Consider the following 19,315-nt stretch of genomic DNA (forward strand, 5'->3'; position numbering starts at 1 on the left):
GACTGTGCTGCAGCAGCCTCTTTCTTCCTCTCAGGGTTATTATTATCTGTTCTTGCCAAATACACATTTTATTGTTTTATTCATTATTATTTGTTTTGAACGAGTGTATGTTTTCGTATAGTGGACTGTGGAACACAGTATTTTGCTCCCATGGATGCTGTGTGGTTACCATGGAAGTGACAATAAAGTTGATTGTGATTCTGATCCGGGAAACACTGTGTTCATAGTTAAAAGCAGCAGGAGCTGCACGGAGAAAACACGGAGGACCGTTAGTAGAGCTCCAGTCTGCACCTGAGAGAACAACCTACATGCTCCTCCATGCTCACCTGCTGCTGGGGGACTCTGTGCAGGTGGTTGATCAGGTAAAGGTCTACAGATCAAAACAATGAAGTCCTTCAAGACAATCCAAAACTCCCACTAAGTAAAACCCGACCGAGAGATTCCTCACGATGACTTCTCTCTCACTAATGCTGGAGAGAACAGCTGGTCTCGCCGGAGTATGACAGAGTCGATGTAGTTCCTGCCTCACCTGCACTGGATGTCCTCCTGCAGCGCCACCATCATGGTCAGGTGCTGGTCCACGTCAGTCTGAGTGGCAGCCTCGCTCTCTCCCCGCAGGGGGTCGTGCATCAGCTTCAGCTCGCTCTCCCACGGCAGGATGTAGGTGTGGCCGTAGTAGAAGCCCAGCGGGATCTTCGCCCGGGCGTTGGTGCTGCCATATCGTCCAATCACAGTGATCTGAGAGGTTCAACGAGAGGGGGTGCCTCAGATATACATGCATCATTGTGGTCGACTGTAGAGAGCACAAAAAGTTCAAACAGACAAAACACAAAGAGACGGACCTTCATGAACCTGCAGACGGGGGGTGGCAGCAGGTCGTGCAGGATGAGGGAATGCGTGCTGATGTCGGTGGCCACCACCAGCCTGCGCCCGTCCACCTCCTCACCCAGAGTCCAGATGTCGATGGACAGCGAGGCCAGGTCGCCACAGGTCGGGATCAGAGCGTCCGTCAGCAGGACAGGACGGCCGAAGTCCAGCGTGACGAAGCGGCGAGCTCCTGGAGGGAAGCAGAGGACGCAGGAGCTTTAGTTGACCTCAAAATCAAATGACAGGACGCTCTCTTCACTTCCAGTCTAAACAAACAGCAGTTATGAATCGATGACCCACCAGAGTGCATCCGCTCGATGATGATGGACTGGTGAGGAGGAGGCTGCAGGAAGTGAGACGCCTGGGAGATGGCCAACGCCAGACCGCTGCCCATAGAGCTCTGTGTGGGGAAGAGATGGGAACAGGACTTTTACATTCTAGTTCAGAGAACCAGCTTTAATGATTCAGACTGACTGACTCACGGCCATCACACCGCTCCTTTATTTTCTTAGAGGAACGTGTTCCAAGAGGAGAAAGTGTCCATAATGTTTGTACTAAGTATATTTTTTTTATAGTCACTGGATTAAAAACTAAATTCATACCGAGCAGAACGAATCCATAGTGTTTGGTTACTACTGAGGTTGGATACCTGCTCCATGTCGGAGGAGAGCCGGCGACTAACACGCTACTCACCGACTTTGCTTTCTGCGTGTTCTTGTGTGCGGCCAGGTTGACGGGTCCGGGGTCCATCATGGAGCCTGGGAACAGGTGAGCCAGCTCAGCACTGAAGGCTGCGGACACCGCCTCGTTGGGTGGCGTGAGAGGAGGGGTCATGAAGAGGGGCGTGGTTTTGGGTGTTGGAGGGATGACGTCAGAGGGGTGGATGAAGAAGCCCGGGGCGGAGGAGGGGTTTGAAGGCACAGAGTTGTGGATGGGTCCCACTCCAGAGGAGGCGGCTGCTGCGGAGGTGGTCTGATGCAGCTTGGCCTCCAGCTTGGCCTTCTGTCCGCAGCACAGACAAACACGAGGTATTAACCACAAGATGAACACATGGAGTGGAAGATAATTAAAACACCTGCACACAGATTCATCTGGAGGTTTGGTGGTTGAGGAGGAAGACTCGCTACTTGAAGATGAGGCTTAAAACTCCTCTATTTTATAAAGCTTTTACTAAGAGCTGGTACAGCTGACCTTGAGGCAGATGTTCTCCACCTCTGGTTCTGTCGGAGGTTAGAAGCTTGTTAAACTGTTGGATTCCTCTGTATAATATTGCAAGAAATCATCATCCTGACATCAGGCCTGTCAATCAAACAGACATGCCCCCAAAAACAGGTCTTTTTGAATCTTATTTTCTAATGAATGAGGGATTATTTTCAGATGGACCTCCAGAAAACTACGAACTATCTGAAGCTACAAACACTTTTATATCCAGTCTGTAGTTTTATATCCAGTCTGTGGTTTTACATCCAGTCTGTGGTTTTAAGGTTCTGTTGGAGGTTTTTCTTTCTGTTAAAATGTAGTTTTTTCTTCCAGCTATCACTCTTGTTGAACTGTTGGGTTCCTCTCTAATGATGGAAGGACTTTACTGTGTTAAATGCCTTGAAATAACTTGTATTGTGATTTGGTGCTATATAAAGACAATTTAACATTATTTATCTGCATTCATATTCTGGGTAACTCAAAACAAACTATACAAATGACAACAGCAACAAATCAACATGAGTGTGTCCAGTCGGAAATGAAGTCAGCAGATTGTTCCACTAGAGGGAGCTGATGAGACACGAGAGAATCTGGGCTGTCTTACATCAACATGCAGTTACACTGTTATACTATTGGTCAACCTTTGTTACGTTGGAAATGTGCTCTACAAATACTTTTGACTTAACTCTGAAAATTCCCCCTTGTGGGATCAAAAAGGTATGTAGATCTCTCTCTATAACCTGTCCCTGGAGTGACACCTGAACAGAACTAGTAACAGTGAGCGTCTCCGTCACCTGCTGCTGCAGCTTCAGCAGCTGCTGCTGTTTCTCCTGCAGGACCTGCAGCTGCTGCTCCGCCGACACCATGGCATGAGAGAGAGACTGGAGCGCCACCTGGGCCGCCGAGCTCAGCGCCGTGGAAGCCTCGCCCACCGTTCCCGTGGACAGGCCGCCCACCGTCGGGGTGACGCCGAACGTACTCACTGAGAGGAGAGAGGACACGTCAGGAACCAGCTGCTCACGCGCCGCGGCGGCGAGAGGAACGACACCTTACCGGTGAACATGCTGGCGTCGTCGCGCTCCACCCGTGTGCCGTCACTGGTGGAGATACAAGTAAAGTGCAACGGCTCCACCTCCAGGAGCCCTGTTAGTGCTGTGAAGCTTCCCTCTGCTGCTGCACAGCTGCTCACTTTCCCATTCCCTGCAAGACACAGCACAAAGAGGGTGAGGGATGGGTATTGGTAGGACTTTATTCATACCGATACTTATCAATTCTCTTATCGATACTTCTTTCCATGATTTGGTAGCAAAAATAAAGACATAACAATTTTTTTTGAAAAGATCCAACGATTTTTTTTTTATCATTAATTTGGCAAAAATTCCTGCTTGCAGGATTTTTTTTAAAGACCAATACCAGATGTACCGAATAAAATGAAAATGGTCAGTGTTACTACTGTGCAGTAGTTTACCTGCAGCCCCCTCAGCACTGAATGATTGATCCGCCCTGCTCTGACTAAGTGTGTTACAGGTTGGTTTTAACTGTTAACCTGTGTTCATATTCAGTTGAACACATGAACATCGAGCCTGTCGGAAACCTTTCATCTCTCTGCCTGTATGCAACGGATTTTCTGGAAGTCTCGACAAACTGCTGCTGTTTCATCGCCTGTAGTGAAGAGTAACGGCACTTTAGTACGTTCATTCTCTCCGCCGCTGTCAGTCAGAGCAGGCGGGACTCTGCCTGTCAGTCAGATGTCCACCGCCACGCACTCACAGGTTTACACAGATCTCACGTTGCAGTGAGAGAAACGTAAAGTCGAGGCGGAGAATCATGCAGGTGGCGGCTTAACTTGTAATCGATGTTGGTGATAGAGTCATGTAGTACATCCCACATAGAATAAGCTGCGATACATGGAGTATATTGGATATCACGTCCACCCCTAATTTGAGGGTGTACGATCTCCATTCATCAGATTAACACTGTCCAAACTGCTGCTGTAAGACATGGTCCCTGATGTAGAGGACATTTAATAGCCAGTCAGGATGTCCTCCTGTCAGATTAGATATCTGCCAGAGAGCACTGTAACACCGGCCCAGTTAAACCTGACCTGCACCGAGTCCTTTTCTGAACGACCGTCGATGAGCGGTCTTGATGAAACCTGTTTGTCCTTTTCACCAGTGAAAGATGCTCAGCTCCGTCTGGGAAGCTGCCAGCTGAATATCCAGCACACTGATCAACGACAGCAGATCTGTTTCCTTTCCTTTACACAAGCAGAGCAGTGATCACGTACCTGAGAGGATGTCAGACAGGTCAATCTCATCCGACTGGACTCCGATGCTGCTGTTGAAGGCGTTCTTACAGGAGGAACCGCTGATCTCCAGGTCAAAGAGCACCGGGTCAAACGGAGAGCTGTACAGGCCGTACCTGCAGGGAGTGGACATGAGGGGGAGGGGCTTGTGTTGAGGAAACAACATCCAACGAAGGAAGACACTCCGCCAGCTACAGAGGCAACACGGCTGTCAGATATTGACTGAGCTGAAGAGGAAGTACCTGGTCTGCAGCAGCGCCTCCAGTGGAGTGAGACGGTCCTGCAGTTGTCGAGAGATGGCGGTGAGGAGGGCAGCGCAGGAGGTGCTGCAGCCCGCCAGGTCCTCCTCCTTCACGTAGTTCAGCAAGACAAAGTACCAGAACACAGAGCCTGGGAGCACAGAGGAGAGAGGACGGGATGAAGACTCTCTGAGCCGAGAGCTGCTCCATGTTCAGTCCCTCCAGGAGGCTTTTTGTGATTGTTGCGATCAAAAATGATTTTCACAAAAATTACATTGAAATTTGTGAAATGTTAAATTTTTTGGCATAAAAATGTGGGAATTAAAAAAAAAATGCAAGTGTAGAAAGTAAAATGTGGTTATTTTAAAGCACTACCTGATAAAGGAATAAATATGTAATAATCCTGCTGCACATCACAGAAATATTTTACTTCTAATCTTTGTTATTTTATTTATCCAAATTGATTTATTGAAAAACCATGGGAACCCTGTATCCCAAGAATTGCAAGTTCCCACAAATATTGCGCAGTTTCCTTGAATTAGCGTTAATTCTAGAGATCGTAAGATTTGCTGGAGCGACTGGATGTTGTTGTGTACTGTTGCTCAGAAACTCACCACCTGTTGCTGCTGCAGGTAAGTAAGGCATATTGTCCAGCAGAGCTTTCAGCAGGCTCACACCGAAACCCTGTTGACTTTGGTCTCCCTTCCCATTGCTACACAGAGAAAGGAAACAGTGCTCAGCATCATCTCCATGGAAACACCAGACACAATGGGGAGCCTTTTCCATTGCACAAACTGCATCAATGTGGAAGCTCAGGTTCTGCTTCTGTTCCCACTGAACTCCTCTCACCTGATTGTTACTGAAGCTAATAAAGTAACTACCTAACCTAACCTAACCTAAATGTCAGCGCTGCTTCACAGGTGATGCTAAACCCCCGTTCAGAAGGGTAAGAACAATCTTGTTGCTGGTTTGCACCCCGGCATTAATAAAATGGGGCATGTTTATGATACTGCAAACAGCACTGCACTGATACGCACCAAATATTCAGAGTCAGAGTGTCCAACAGGAGATTTGATGCCTTGTTGTGTATTTCTCTCAGTAAAATGTTGTGTGCAGAGCGGAGAGAGAGAACGTCACTTTTCTTTCAAAATAAGAATGGGCTATTTTCCCCCCAAAGAAGTAGAAGTAGAGCAACCACTAAAATCCCCCCCATCTTATTCTGAATGATTGCAGAGCATCCTGCAACACATGAAGCCGTGAGATGGTTTCAGCACATGATGCAGAGTCAGCAATGGAGCACAGGGCAGAACCTGGACCGGACCGGTCCCACAGCGACCCACTACCATCATGTGTGCAGACGTCAGGCCGCGTCCTTACCTTATACAAAGGGCAAGAAAGCGAGCACATTTGTGAGCGATGCTCCGACCGGCCTCGAAGAAACACACTCGCACGATGTCTGTCAGCCGGGTCCGGGTCTTGGCCAGCAGACCCTCCTTCCCTTCTCTTAAGCTACAAACAGGGCATGATGTGGATCAGCCATCAGTGAGTGCAGGTCATGTGACACCTCCATGTGTTAGTGCTGTGTTTGCTGCGTGCTCAGCGTTCTGACCCACCTGCAGGGTCCGTTAGAGAAAACTCCAGCCAGCCAGCACAAGATGTCGAGGATGAGGCTCTGAGCGTGCTCAGTGGCGGGGCTGCCGTCTGACCGCCGACACAAAGCGTCCAACAGCTTCTCGTGGAAGTCTGGGAACTGCAGCATGGCGCAGCGCTGGAGCCTGAGAAGCACACAGACACAGGCTCAGAGGAGAGGTGATACGTAGACATCGTCATGTTGTTATCAACATGTGAGCACCCTGTTCACAGCTGTGACAGCTGACGATCAAACTGAACACACCTTTCTTTGGGGACTGAAGTCTTCTTGAACCTTCGGATTGTAACTGAAACCTCCTGCAGCAGGTCGCAGCCACGCAGGTTCTCCACCTTCTTAGATGGTGCTGAGGTCTCTGTCTTCACTGCAGACACCTTGTCCTACACACACACACACACACACACACACACACACACACACACACACACACACACACACACACACACACACACACATTAATATTTAGTAATGCATATTTAAATGCACACCATGGAAAATATGAAACACTTGAAAAAATGAAAAGGTTTTCTATTTTCACCCATAATAATTTTTGAGTCTTCATTTAAGAGTGCAGTATATCCACGGTGATATTATAAAGTTATTATAGTCTTAGTATTCCTGAGAGAAGAATGAGCTACTACAGACAAAAACAAACATGTATATCATTAAAGATGCTGGAAAACAAATTCCATGATTTGCTTCTCAGAACATTATATAGTGTGAAATGAGTCAATGGGAGTAGAGTGAGACTGTTAAACAGTTTCTCACACGTCTTCAGCTCAGGGTTTTTTAGGCAGAGATAAAACTTAACCCATCTACGTCAGTCACAACAACCCGTCTACGTCACAACAACCCATCTACCTCACAACTACCTATCTACCTCACAACTACCTATCTACGTCAACAACCTATCTACGTCACAACAACCTATCTACCTCACAACAACCTATCTACGTCACAACAACCTATCTACGTCACAACAACCTATCTACCTCACAACAACCTATCTACGTCACAACAACCTATCTACGTCACAACAACCTATCTACCTCACAACAACCTATCTACGTCACAACAACCTATCTACGTCACAACAACCTATCTACGTCACAACAACCTATCTACGTCACAACAACCTATCTACGTCACAACAACCTATCTACGTCACAACAACCTATCTACGTCACAACAACCTATCTACCTCACAACAACCTATCTACGTCACAACAACCTATCTACCTCACAACAACCTATCTACGTCACAACAACCTATCTACGTCACAACAACCTATCTACGTCACAACAACCTATCTACCTCACAACAACCTATCTACTCCACAACAACCTATCTACGTCACAACAACCTATCTACGTCACAACAACCTATCTACGTCACAACAACCTATCTACCTCACAACAACCTATCTACGTCACAACAACCTATCTACGTCACAACAACCTATCTACGTCACAACAACCTATCTACGTCACAACAACCTATCTACCTCACAACAACCTATCTACGTCACAACAACCTATCTACCTCACAACAACCTATCTACGTCACAACAACCTATCTACGTCACAACAACCTATCTACCTCACAACAACCTATCTACGTCACAACAACCTATCTACGTCACAACAACCTATCTACCTCACAACAACCTATCTACGTCACAACAACCTATCTACGTCACAACAACCTATCTACCTCACAACAACCTATCTACGTCACAACAACCTATCTACCTCACAACAACCTATCTACCTCACAACAACCTATCTACGTCACAACAACCTATCTACCTCACAACAACCTATCTACGTCACAAGAACCTATCTACGTCACAACAACCTATCTACGTCACAACAACCGATCTACGTCACAACTACCTATCTACCTCACTATTCGGTGTAGAATAACTTTATTTTCATGAAATGGGAGCTAACGTGCTAATTAGCTTCTATTGAGCTCGTAGCAGAGTTCAGAGGAAAATGTTCCGATAACCGCGGATTGTTTTATGTGTCTCAATATAACTCCGATAAGAAACTATAATATATGTAACTCTGTATTTTACATGTCAGGGTGATGGTGAACATGGACCAGAGGAGATCTGGTCCTCACATTAATGAGGGTTGTTGTTTTTGTACTCCGGTGTAACGTTACAATCACCGACCCTCTCGGTTACATGTACCGGTACCGGTCCGGATAAACGAGCCCGACTACATGTGGAGGAGGCTGCAGAGAGCAGGTGGAGGTGGAGGAGGGACATCAGTAGAAGAGAAAGACTTTCGGCTCGACCCGAGCAGGTTCAAAGTTTGAATTGATGTGATGTAATGAATTGATGTGATGAATTGACGTGATGTAATGAATTGACGTGATGTAATGAATTGATGTGATGAATTGATGTGATGTAATGAATTGACATGATGTAATGAATTGACGTGATGTAATGAATTGACATGATGTAATGAATTGATGTAATAAATTGATGTGATGTAATGAATCGACGTGATGTGATGTAATGAATTGACGTGATATAATGAATTGACGTGATGTAATGAATTGATGTGATGTAATGAATTGACGTGATGTAATGAATTGATGTGATGTAATGAATTGACGTGATGTAATGAATTGATGTGATGTAATGAATTGACGTGATGTAATGAATTGATGTGATGTAATGAATTGATGTAATGAATTGACGTGATGTAATGAATTGACGTGATATAATGAATTGACGTGATGTAATGAATTGATGTGATGTCATGAATTGATGTGATGTAATGAATTGATGTGATGTCATGAATTGACGTGATGTAATGAATTGACGTGATGTAATGAATTGATGTGATGTAATGAATTGATGTAATGAATTGACGTGATGTAATGAATTGACGTGATATAATGAATTGACGTGATGTAATGAATTGATGTGATGTCATGAATTGACGTGATATAATGAATTGACGTGATGTAATGAATTGACGTGATGTAATGAATTGATGTGATGTAATGAATTGACGTGATGTAATGAATTGATGTGATGTAATGAATTGATGTAATGAATTGACGTGATGTAATGAATTGACGTGATATAATGAATTGACGTGATGTAATGAATTGATGTGATGTCATGAATTGACGTGATGTAATGAATTGATGTAATGAATTGACGTGATGTAATGAATTGATGTAATGAATTGACGTGATGTAATGAATTGATGTGATGTAATGAATTGACGTGAAGTAATGAATTGATGTAATGAATTGATGTGATGTAATGAATTGATGTGATGTAATGAATTGATGTGATAAATTGATGTGATGTAATGAATTGATGTGATGTAATAAATTGATGTGATTTAATGAATTGATGTGATGTAATGAATTGATGTAATGAATTGACGTGATGTAATGAATTGATGTCATGTAATGAACTGATGTAATAAATTGATGTGATGTAATGAATTGACGTGATGTAATGAATTGACGTGATGTAATTAATTGATGTGATATAATGAATTGATGTGATGTAATGAATTGACGTGATGTAATGAATTGACGTGATGTAATTAATTGATGTGATATAATGAATTGACGTGATGTAATGAATTGATGTCATGTAATGAACTGATGTAATAAATTGATGTGATGTAATGAATTGACGTGATGTAATGAATTGACGTGATGTAATTAATTGATGTGATGTAATGAATTGACGTGATGTAATGAATTGACGTGATGTAATTAATTGATGTGATGTAATGAATTGACGTGATGTAATGAATTGACGTGATGTAATGAACTGATGTGATGTAATGAATTGACGTGATGTAATGAATTGATGTGATATAATGAATTGGTGTGATGTAATGAATTGACGTGATGTAATGAATTGATGTGCTGTAATGAATTGTGATATAATAAATTGATGTAATGTAATGAATTGATGTAATGAATTGATGTGATGTAATGAATTGATGGAATAAATTGATGTGATGTAATGAATTGACGTGATGTAATGAATTGATGTGATGTAATGAATTGATGTAATAAATTGATGTGATGTAATGAATTGATGTGATATAATGAATTGGTGTGATGTAATGAATTGACGTGATGTAATGAATTGACGTGATGTAATGAATTGATGTGCTGTAATGAATTGTGATATAATGAATTGATGTAATAAATTGATGTGATGTAATGAATTGATGTGATGTAATGAATTGACGTGATGTAATGAATTGATATGATGTAATGAATTGTGATATAATGAATTGATGTAATAAATTGATGTGATGTAATGAATTGATGTGATATAATAAATTGATGTGATGTAATGAATTGATGTGATGTAATGAATTGATGTGATATAATGAATTGACGTCCTGTAATGAATTGACGTGATGTAATGAATTGACGTGATGTAATGAATTGACATGTGATGTAATGAATTGACATGTGATATAATGCAGCATTGTTCGTGCTTCCCCAACAACAAGCCGTGGATCACCAGTGACCTGAAAGTTCTTCTTAATCAGAAGAAAGCAGCCTTCAGGTCTGGGGACAGGGACGAGCTCAGGAGAGTGCAGCGCCACCTGAAGGAGAAGATGAGTGAGTGCAAGGACTCCTACAGGAGGAAGCTGGAGGCCAAACTCCAACAGAACAACGTGAGGGAGGTGTGGACCGGTATGAAGGAGATTACTGGGTTCAAGGGGAGAGAGAGACAACCAGGGGGAACCTGGAGAGGAACAATAAGCTAAACTGTTTCTTCAACAGGTTTAGTTCACCACCCTCATCTGTCTCCTCCACACCTTACACCTTCCAAACACCTCTGCTGCCTCCCCACCTCCCCCTCTGCCCCCACTGGTGAGCTGCACAGAGCCCTCAATCTCAAAGGGCTCTTCCTCCATCTACACCTTGACCCCCCCCCACCTCCCTCTCTGTGACGACTGGCCAGGTTAGGAGACAGCTGGAGAGACTCCACCAGCGCAAGGCTGCAGGGCCTGACGGCATCAGCCCCGTGGTCCTGAAGACCTGCGCCGTCCAGCTAGCTGAGGTCCTACAACACCTCTTCAACCTGAGCCTGAAGCAGGAGGAAGTCCCGGTGCTGTGGAAGACGTCCTAACTGGTTCCTGTCCCCAAGAAGACGACTCCATCTGGCCTCAACGACTACCGACCGGTTGCCCTCACATCTCATGTGATGAAGGTGCTGGAGAGGCTGGTCTTGGCCCACCTCAGGCCGCTGGTGAAATCTTCTCTGGACCCGCTGCAATTTACGTACCAGCCTCATGTGGGAGTGGACGACGCCATCATCTACCTGCTGCAACGAGCTCGGTCTCACCTGGATGGAACCGGTGAATCTGTGAGAATCACCTTCTTTGATTTCTCCAGTGCATTCAACACCATCCAACCACTGCTGCTGAGTGAGAAGCTGCAGGTGGTGGGGGTGGACGGGGGGTGGACATGTCCACCGTCTCCTGGATCACTGACTACCTGACAGGCAGATCAGAGTTTGTCTGTCTGGGCAGTGTGCTGTCTGATACGGTGGTCAGTGGTATTGGAACTCCTCAGGGAACTGTTCTGTCTCCCTTCCTGTTCACCTTATACACCACTGACTTCCAGAACAACTCAGAGTCAAGACATCTGCAGAAGTTCTCTGATGACTCTGCAGTGGTCGGATGTATAAGGGATGGACGGGAAGAGGAGTCAGTGGTCGGATGTATAAGGGATGGACAGGAGGAGGAGTACAGGGCAGTAGTGGAGGACTTTGTGTAGTGGGCTGGTAGAAATCACCTCCTCCTGAACGTGGCCAAGACCAGAGAGATGGTGGTCGACTTCAGGAGGAAGACGACGGCTCCACAACCGCTGAGAGTTCTGGGAGAGGGGGTGGACACGGTTGAGGAGTACAAGTACCTGGTGTCTCCATGACAACAGACTGAACTGGAAGACCAACATCAACGCTGTCTACAAGAAGGTGATGAGTCGACTCTTTTTCTTGAGGTAACTTCGATCCTTCAATGTGTGCAGCAAGATGTTGGAGATGTTCTACCATCTGTTGTGGCCAGTGCGTTGTACTTCGCTGTGGTCTGCTGGGGGAGCAGCATTGGAGCCGGAGACACCAACAGACTTAACAAACTGGTTAAGAAGGCCGGCTCCATCATCGGCTACAAACTGGACAGTCTGGAAAAGGTGGTGGAGAGGACGCTGAACAAACTATTATCCATATTGGATAATCCTGTCCACCCTCTTCACCTGCTGCAGGGACAGAGGAGGACGTTCTCCAAAAGACTCCTCCAGCTCCGCTGTCACAAGGACAGATACAGGAGATCATTCCTGATACAGGAGATCATTCCTGCCGACTACAATAAGACTGTACAATAACTCACCTCTGGCAAAATCCATCACACAACAATAACACTGTTGACTGTGTTTCTTGGTTGTTTGTATATAATATATATAGATATATACTGTACTGTATATACTGTATATACTGTGCATTTTATATTTTTTACTGCTATTTTATTGCTTTTCCATTATTATCTTATTGCTTCTGTATGCTGCTGTAGCGAAAAAATTTCCCCTCGGGGATTAATAAAGTAACTACCTAACCTAACCTAATGTTGCAGTCGTTACAGAACTAAATCAACTCCTCCTCTCTTATTATCTCCACTATTGTAATGCAGGTCATTAGAAGTAGTTGGAGACTCACTGTCTGCTGTCTCTGGTGTCCAGTTTGACTCCTGTGTTGCAGATCAGGGGGACAAGCTTCATTTATATGCATCTGTATATTTCAGTCATTGGACAAATTAATTCTGATTCTATTGTTTTCATAAAGCAGGCTGCTCCGTCCATCAGACAGACAGAGGACCAGTGGGACATCATGCATAAAGTCACCGAGAGGTTGAATGTCAGACGGACCGCTTAGTGGGGGAAAGAACTGCAGCCACAGGACTGTCATACAGAACACTGAACACCTTCCAGCAAGGGGGCGGAGCTTCAGCTCCTTCAGGACACGCCCCCCAGTCTCAGAGCAGAGAAGACTGATGATTTTCTCACTATTTCAAAGCCTAATTTAACAAACTTGTCTATTTTTTTCATTCAAATTTGGATGGGTAGTTAACAACCCATACTTCTGTGGTGTGATGAACTTAAAACTCATTTTCATTTCTACTTTACAGCATCTTTAAACATATGATATATCATGAATTCACCGTATTGAGCGTTTCCTTTGAAAGACAGGGGATGAAGTCGTACCTTGGAGGCCTGAGCCCGCTGCAGCAGGGTGGACAGGGAGTGGGCTTTGGTGCTCTGAGGCTTGGCACTAGGGATCCTCACCACGGGCCGGGGGCTGTCCTCCATGACCTTGTCACTCACCGCTTTAATGTGAACCAGGAAGGAGCGGTACTTCCCTCCCGCCATGCCTGCAGCACAGAGACGAACCGTGACCCTCACAGCTTCATGGATGGTTCTGAATATCATCAACACCTCTGACTCACAGAGCTTACAGCTAATAAACACTGAGTACACACAGTCTGAGAGTAAGAACACAAACACATTCACAAGACGTGGATCTCACTGATCTGATTGGAAACCTGACGATACTACGTCCCGCCCACTGATAGCTGTAATCTGACTGCACCACAGGCCTGTCAATCAAACAGACACGCCCCCAAAAACAGGTATTTTCTAATGAATGAGGGATTATTTTCAGATGGACCTCCAGAAAACTAATAAGAAGGAGTGACTTTAGCTAACAACACCGAGATAACTGATGGACACATTTTATTCACTTTGGATTTGATGAGAGAAGTTGAATGGGAGTCTATGGAGCCGGAGGCTTTTTGGAGCCGACCTCTAGTGGCACTCGCTGGTATTGCAGCTGAAGACACTTCTGGATCAGAACCATTTTACAGACCTGAAGCTACGAACTCTTTTATATCCAGTCTGTAGTTTTATATCCAGTCTGTGGTTTTATATCCAGTCTGTGGTTGTAACACAGGTGAAGAGGGTGAATCCCATCAATGACAGGAGCAGAAAAGATCTTAAAGACATCAAACATTACACAAGGTACAGAGAAAAATCTCAGTCCGTCTATTCCAACACTTTTTTTATGGTTCCATTAACTTTAATGGAGAAAGTTGTGCTCTGTGACTTTTGTTCTGCAGACTGAGGTTGTGTCACGAACACAACAGGAAGGACAGGTCTTAGCTGTGAACCTGCCTCAGGCTAGGGTGACTAACTTCAAATAGGTCCATCTCTTTTTTTAAAGCAACTCTCTAACTTTCATGAGTCTAGTTATGATTCAGAGAAACATTAGTAGAGCAGTCAACTGTTTGTGAAGCGTGCCTCTGGAAGCATTACCTTTGACCAGCTTGGGGCTGGTGAGGCTGAGCATGCCAGCGTGGCCAGAGAGGTCCAGCCCACTGGCCAGCCACACGGGACCACACAGGATGTCCTCTTTGTGGTCCTCTAGGAATGGACACAACATGGAGCCTGCAGCAAACACATGACACCACTGGTTGACTCAGGACAGCACACTGAACACCACAGGAAACAGAGTACTGGTTCTAATGCACCACAGATGATAAACCTGAGACTGGGTATTAAAACATGAAGGCCTCTGAGCAGGTTAAATGTGCTGTTAATTATGTATTCATGTAACATTTAACATCAACTACTCCACACTAACAGTCGGATTCAAACAAATTTGTTTCCATCTCAGGTCAGAGTTTAGATTATGTGACCCACTGAGCACTGAGCTGTTGGTCATGCAGGGATAAAACCCTCCCACCCCTCCACCCCCCACCCCAAAATTAATAATAGTCAATCTTCATTACAAGAAACTGCAAAACGTGAAGGGGTCTGAAACCTTTCTGGAACAGCTGTTATTTTTTAAAATGACAGTTTTTTGCAGGATAAACAAGGTGTTCTGATCTCAGACTGAACCGGTTCCATGTTTCACCTGATGTCTCCTCGAGGTCCATGAACTGGATGTCCTCTGTGAAGTCGTGCAGCAGAGGCTGGCCGTTCCTCTCCCCATTGGCATGGAGAACACTGGACAGAGGGAAGGAGATCTGTCTGTCCACCGCCGTCTCTGTAAAAGACACAGGGCAACATTCAGACAGTTTCCCTGCTCGTGTCACTTGTACCTGGTGAGACCCAAATACATTAGAGACGTTAAGGCCCTGCTGCAGCAGCGTTACAAACAGTGACCAGTCTACCAGCTGATTAAAGGTGTGTAATAACACCGTCCTCACCGCTGACTTTGCCCAGACCAGGTGCTTTGTTCTTCAGTAACGTGACCTGGATCTGAGGAATGTTGACGATGTTGGCATTCATGACAAACTTGAAGTCCACGTGTCCCACCATGCAGGCCTTCGGCAGCACCAGCTCAAACACATGCTCATCCCAACTGGAGCTGCAGACACAACACAGGTCGTCATGGTGAAGCCTGGGACGCACCCTAAGGACTCTTCCTTGTGTAGAGAAGGCTTTACGTTGGTAAACCCAACGTAAAGCACTAACATGCAAGTGTACTAACATGTAAGTGTACGACACATAAATGTAGTACCTTTAAGTGTACTAACATGTAAGTCTCGTACCTTTAAGTGTACCAACATGTAAATGTAGTACCTTTAAGTGTACTAACATGTAAGTCTCGTACTTTTTAAGTGTACCAACATGTAAGTCTCGTACCTTTAAGTGTACCAACATGTAAATGTAGTGCCTTTACGTGTACTAACATGTAAATGTAGTACCTTCACGTGTACTAACATGTAAATGTAGTACCTTTACGTGTACTAACATGTAAATGTAGTACCTTTACATGTACTAACATGTAAATGTAGTACCTTTAAGTGTACTAACATGTAAACAGGTATATACTTTATTAGTATATACCTACCTACCTAAATGTCCTGTCTTTGAAAGCAGGTACCTGTCACTTTGAAGCTTCCAGGTCCGGGTGTGCTGGGCTGCATCTCCATGGTGCTGTTGGTGAAGGTGCTGCGGGTGGCGGCGCTGCTGCTGCTCCTGCTGCACCTCCACCCAGCACGGCGGCACCGTGGCCGAGAAGCGGGGGGTCAACGTCTCGAAGCGTGTCAGCTCCACCAGGGACATCAGGCTCTCGGTGGTCAGCGGCTGATCCACCAGGAGGTCCACTCCTACACAAAGACCAGTTAGAGGACAAAGGTCCATATCTCCTGAACATTAGACCACGTGGCCTGATACTCCCAATGTAATGATGTGGCAGCTCTACCTGTGACCCCAGGGCTGGAGGGGTTGGAGGAGGGCTTGGCCCCTTCAAGCAGCAGTTCAGCCCCTTTAGAAAGGGGGCCATCAATAAACATGTCTCCATCATCTATATCGTCACACACACCTCCAATTTGAAGGAAATGAAGTTCTCCACCTTCAGACAAGAACACAAACAGAAGTCACATTGGTATAAAGAAATGATTGAACAGCAGGACCGAACATTAAACTCTCTGATGGAAGGAAAAGGAGGAGTTTATTTTTCCAAAGGGTAAATCCTTAATAGCAAATGATTGGAATTCAAACTGGTCAACAACAATAAATATCAAGAGAACAAATCTCTTGACACTGGTATTAATCTGATGTTTAGTTGTGCAGACACTGTCTGACTTAGAAGTGACGAAACGTTTCTCTAGGAGGTTTAGTACATCTTGACCCGTCTCATCTTGTATCATGTTTCAAGTTTCAGTGTTACAGAAGCATCTATCAACTTGTCTTCATAAGGTTTTCCATTTCAGAGATCTTTTTTGAAGCATAACAACAACATTTTCTTACCGTCAACACACCCTTTAAAAAACTTGCTATGAAGTATGGTGTGTGTATGAAAGCCTGATGTATTGTACTCCTCTGTAAAGACACCTCAGATGTATGACATTAGCAATATAAATGGACAGGGTGTTGAGTTCAAAGAATAGTTGGTGATGGTTCAGACACTTTGGGGACAAGTAACAACAACATCCCTCTGAGGTGGAGGTAAAGACAGCAGACCCACCGCAGCAGTCAACAGTAATGCTGCCTGCAGGGAGGTTACTAAACACTCCACACTCACCTTTGGTGCAGGCACACAGGCGGTCAGTCCCAGAGCAGTAGGTAACCGAGACAAAGGGGTCCGTCTCCTCTGCTGACCCATCCTTTTTAGGTGGCTCCACCTTAGCCAGGACCTCCAACGTGGACAGGTCCAGTATCATAATATAGCCGGCCCGTGTGGTGACCACCAGGTGACCCAGGCCAGCCACCTCCACCTGTTTGCCCTCTTTGTAGCTGGAAGCGGAGTTAGAGGGACCGCTGCTAGTCGTGGCTGCTCCACATGCAGTCCCAGTTCCAGAGCCAGCTGAGCCCGACGGGCCCAGTCCAAGCCTGGACGAGCCCGTTTTGGGAGCCGAAGGGACGGCCTCCTCCGGAGCCTCCTCGCTGTCGTCCTCCCTGCTGTCGAGCACGTCCGGAGGAAGCAGTATGAGAGAGGTGATGGCGTCACACGGGTCCCAGATCTGCTGCACCTTGATGGGTTCCTTGTCCAAGGTGACGATACGGGTGGAGTAGTTGAGCTTGTAGAGGGCTAGATAACCCCCTCCGCTCCCCCCACTCGGGAACCTCTGCTGCTGCTGCTGGTCTCCTGGGGGGAGAATGAGGGGGGTCTGAGGCGGTGAGCCCCCTGGGTGATGGCCCTCCACCCCGTTGGCCACTGGGTGCAGAGGGTCTCCTTTGCGTTGGCTGCACAGGGCAGAGTGCAGGCGGTTGAGATTGTTGAGAGCCTCCACTTGGTTTGTAGCGCTCAGAGACTCGGAGCCGCAGGGCTGCAACCCCACTAAAAGGTGCACGCCGTCCCAGCAGGGCGTGATGGAGTCCACGTACAGATTCTCCTCCTCCAGCTGTTTGGGCAGCCTCAGGCACTGCACCAGTGCTCCGGGTCGCGGCGGGCTGGACACGGTCGCTGCAGCCAGCGTGCTCCATTTGTCCACGTGACCATCCAAACCTGCCAGATTGGTCGCCGCATCAGCAAACTGCTGGATGTAGGTGATGGGAGGATCCTGAAGAAGAAGCTGCTCGTGCGTGTCAAACTCCATCTCGATGATCTGCGGCACAGTGAAGCCCTCCTCGTGCAGCCCCTTGCTCATCAGGTTGTTCATCTGAGCAAACACCTGTCCAGAGGACTTGTCATCCACCTCTCTGATACTGTACAGCAGCAGCACGGGTATAGTCCTGCGCACAGCGGGCAGAGAAGAGGGGCTGGGAGGTTGGGAACCTGCCAGGTGAGAGAAGCCCTGCTCCTGCGCTGCAGTCTGGGGGTTGCAGGACTCTATCTCCATGGAGCCCTTTTCCTGTAGGGGCCCGGAGTGGAAGGGGTCAGGCCCCTGAGTCCTAAGTGGACCGTCTGTGGTCCTGCGTGCTGTAGTTGGGGCTGTGGGTGGGGGTCCAGCCATGGGGGTGCTGGATGCTGAGCGGTAGCTGAGCAGGCCTCCGGCCAGCAGGCAGGGGAAGGGAATGTTGTGGTGGTCAGGGACCTTGTCTTTTGTTTTGGCCTGGCTGTGGGCCTTGGTTTGGTTCAGTGAGGGGTTGGCACCCAGCTCCTCCAGGTCCTTCACCGTGTCCTCCAGCACACTGGCCACCACCTCCCACTGGAGCTTCTCCGGCTGCTGGAGCACGCTCAGTGCCGTCACCCCGAGGCTCAGATCCATGCTCTCCCACTGGGAGGGCTGGCCTGCACAACACGAGTGAGAAGAGGAGTGAAGTTTTCCTGTTCACACTACAACGTGACACCAGTGATGCTGGTGAACAGTGTTTCAGTCCGACACAGAGAGATACTATACATGCACACGTCTTCAGATTCTGTTCATGCAAATGTTAACAAAGAGGCACTAAATGTAGGACTTCATACCTGTGACTGATTCTGATCGGGAATGCTCGTCGCTGTCTGAATCCTCCAACTGGTCATCGCTGGAAGAGGGGGAGTTCAAAAACATGAGTAACCATGACAACTAAGTGGTTAAAACCTGACCCCCCCGACATAA

General features: G+C 46.3%; 1 protein-coding gene across 9 annotated transcripts in view; it reads right to left on the minus strand.

Moving 5' to 3' along the window:
* Positions 1 to 19,315, minus strand: part of birc6 (baculoviral IAP repeat containing 6) — a 94,729-nt gene that overhangs the window by 61,290 nt on the left and 14,124 nt on the right. For 7 of the 9 annotated variants that reach the window (XM_069722447.1, XM_069722455.1, XM_069722450.1 and 4 more), the window contains exons 9-28: positions 19,183 to 19,241; positions 17,356 to 19,005; positions 16,534 to 16,683; positions 16,213 to 16,438; positions 15,533 to 15,693; positions 15,238 to 15,369; positions 14,637 to 14,768; positions 13,530 to 13,696; positions 6,506 to 6,639; positions 6,225 to 6,386; positions 5,989 to 6,120; positions 5,226 to 5,323; positions 4,615 to 4,762; positions 4,355 to 4,488; positions 3,121 to 3,267; positions 2,862 to 3,049; positions 1,561 to 1,869; positions 1,168 to 1,267; positions 843 to 1,057; positions 530 to 738 (exon numbers count right to left, since the gene is read on the minus strand). In XM_069722447.1, the coding sequence (XP_069578548.1) occupies positions 530 to 738; positions 843 to 1,057; positions 1,168 to 1,267; positions 1,561 to 1,869; positions 2,862 to 3,049; positions 3,121 to 3,267; positions 4,355 to 4,488; positions 4,615 to 4,762; positions 5,226 to 5,323; positions 5,989 to 6,120; positions 6,225 to 6,386; positions 6,506 to 6,639; positions 13,530 to 13,696; positions 14,637 to 14,768; positions 15,238 to 15,369; positions 15,533 to 15,693; positions 16,213 to 16,438; positions 16,534 to 16,683; positions 17,356 to 19,005; positions 19,183 to 19,241 (4,653 nt within the window). The remainder of the gene's footprint in view (positions 1 to 529; positions 739 to 842; positions 1,058 to 1,167; positions 1,268 to 1,560; positions 1,870 to 2,861; positions 3,050 to 3,120; positions 3,268 to 4,354; positions 4,489 to 4,614; positions 4,763 to 5,225; positions 5,324 to 5,988; positions 6,121 to 6,224; positions 6,387 to 6,505; positions 6,640 to 13,529; positions 13,697 to 14,636; positions 14,769 to 15,237; positions 15,370 to 15,532; positions 15,694 to 16,212; positions 16,439 to 16,533; positions 16,684 to 17,355; positions 19,006 to 19,182; positions 19,242 to 19,315) is intronic. The other 2 variants (XM_069722454.1, XM_069722448.1) reach the window with 2 other exon arrangements.

Source organism: Brachyistius frenatus, unplaced genomic scaffold, assembly GCF_029030835.1.
Source record: "Brachyistius frenatus isolate BFR_SWC_R1_liver_20210118 unplaced genomic scaffold, ASM2903083v1 Contig_292, whole genome shotgun sequence".
Classification (NCBI taxonomy): domain Eukaryota; kingdom Metazoa; phylum Chordata; class Actinopteri; family Embiotocidae; genus Brachyistius; species Brachyistius frenatus.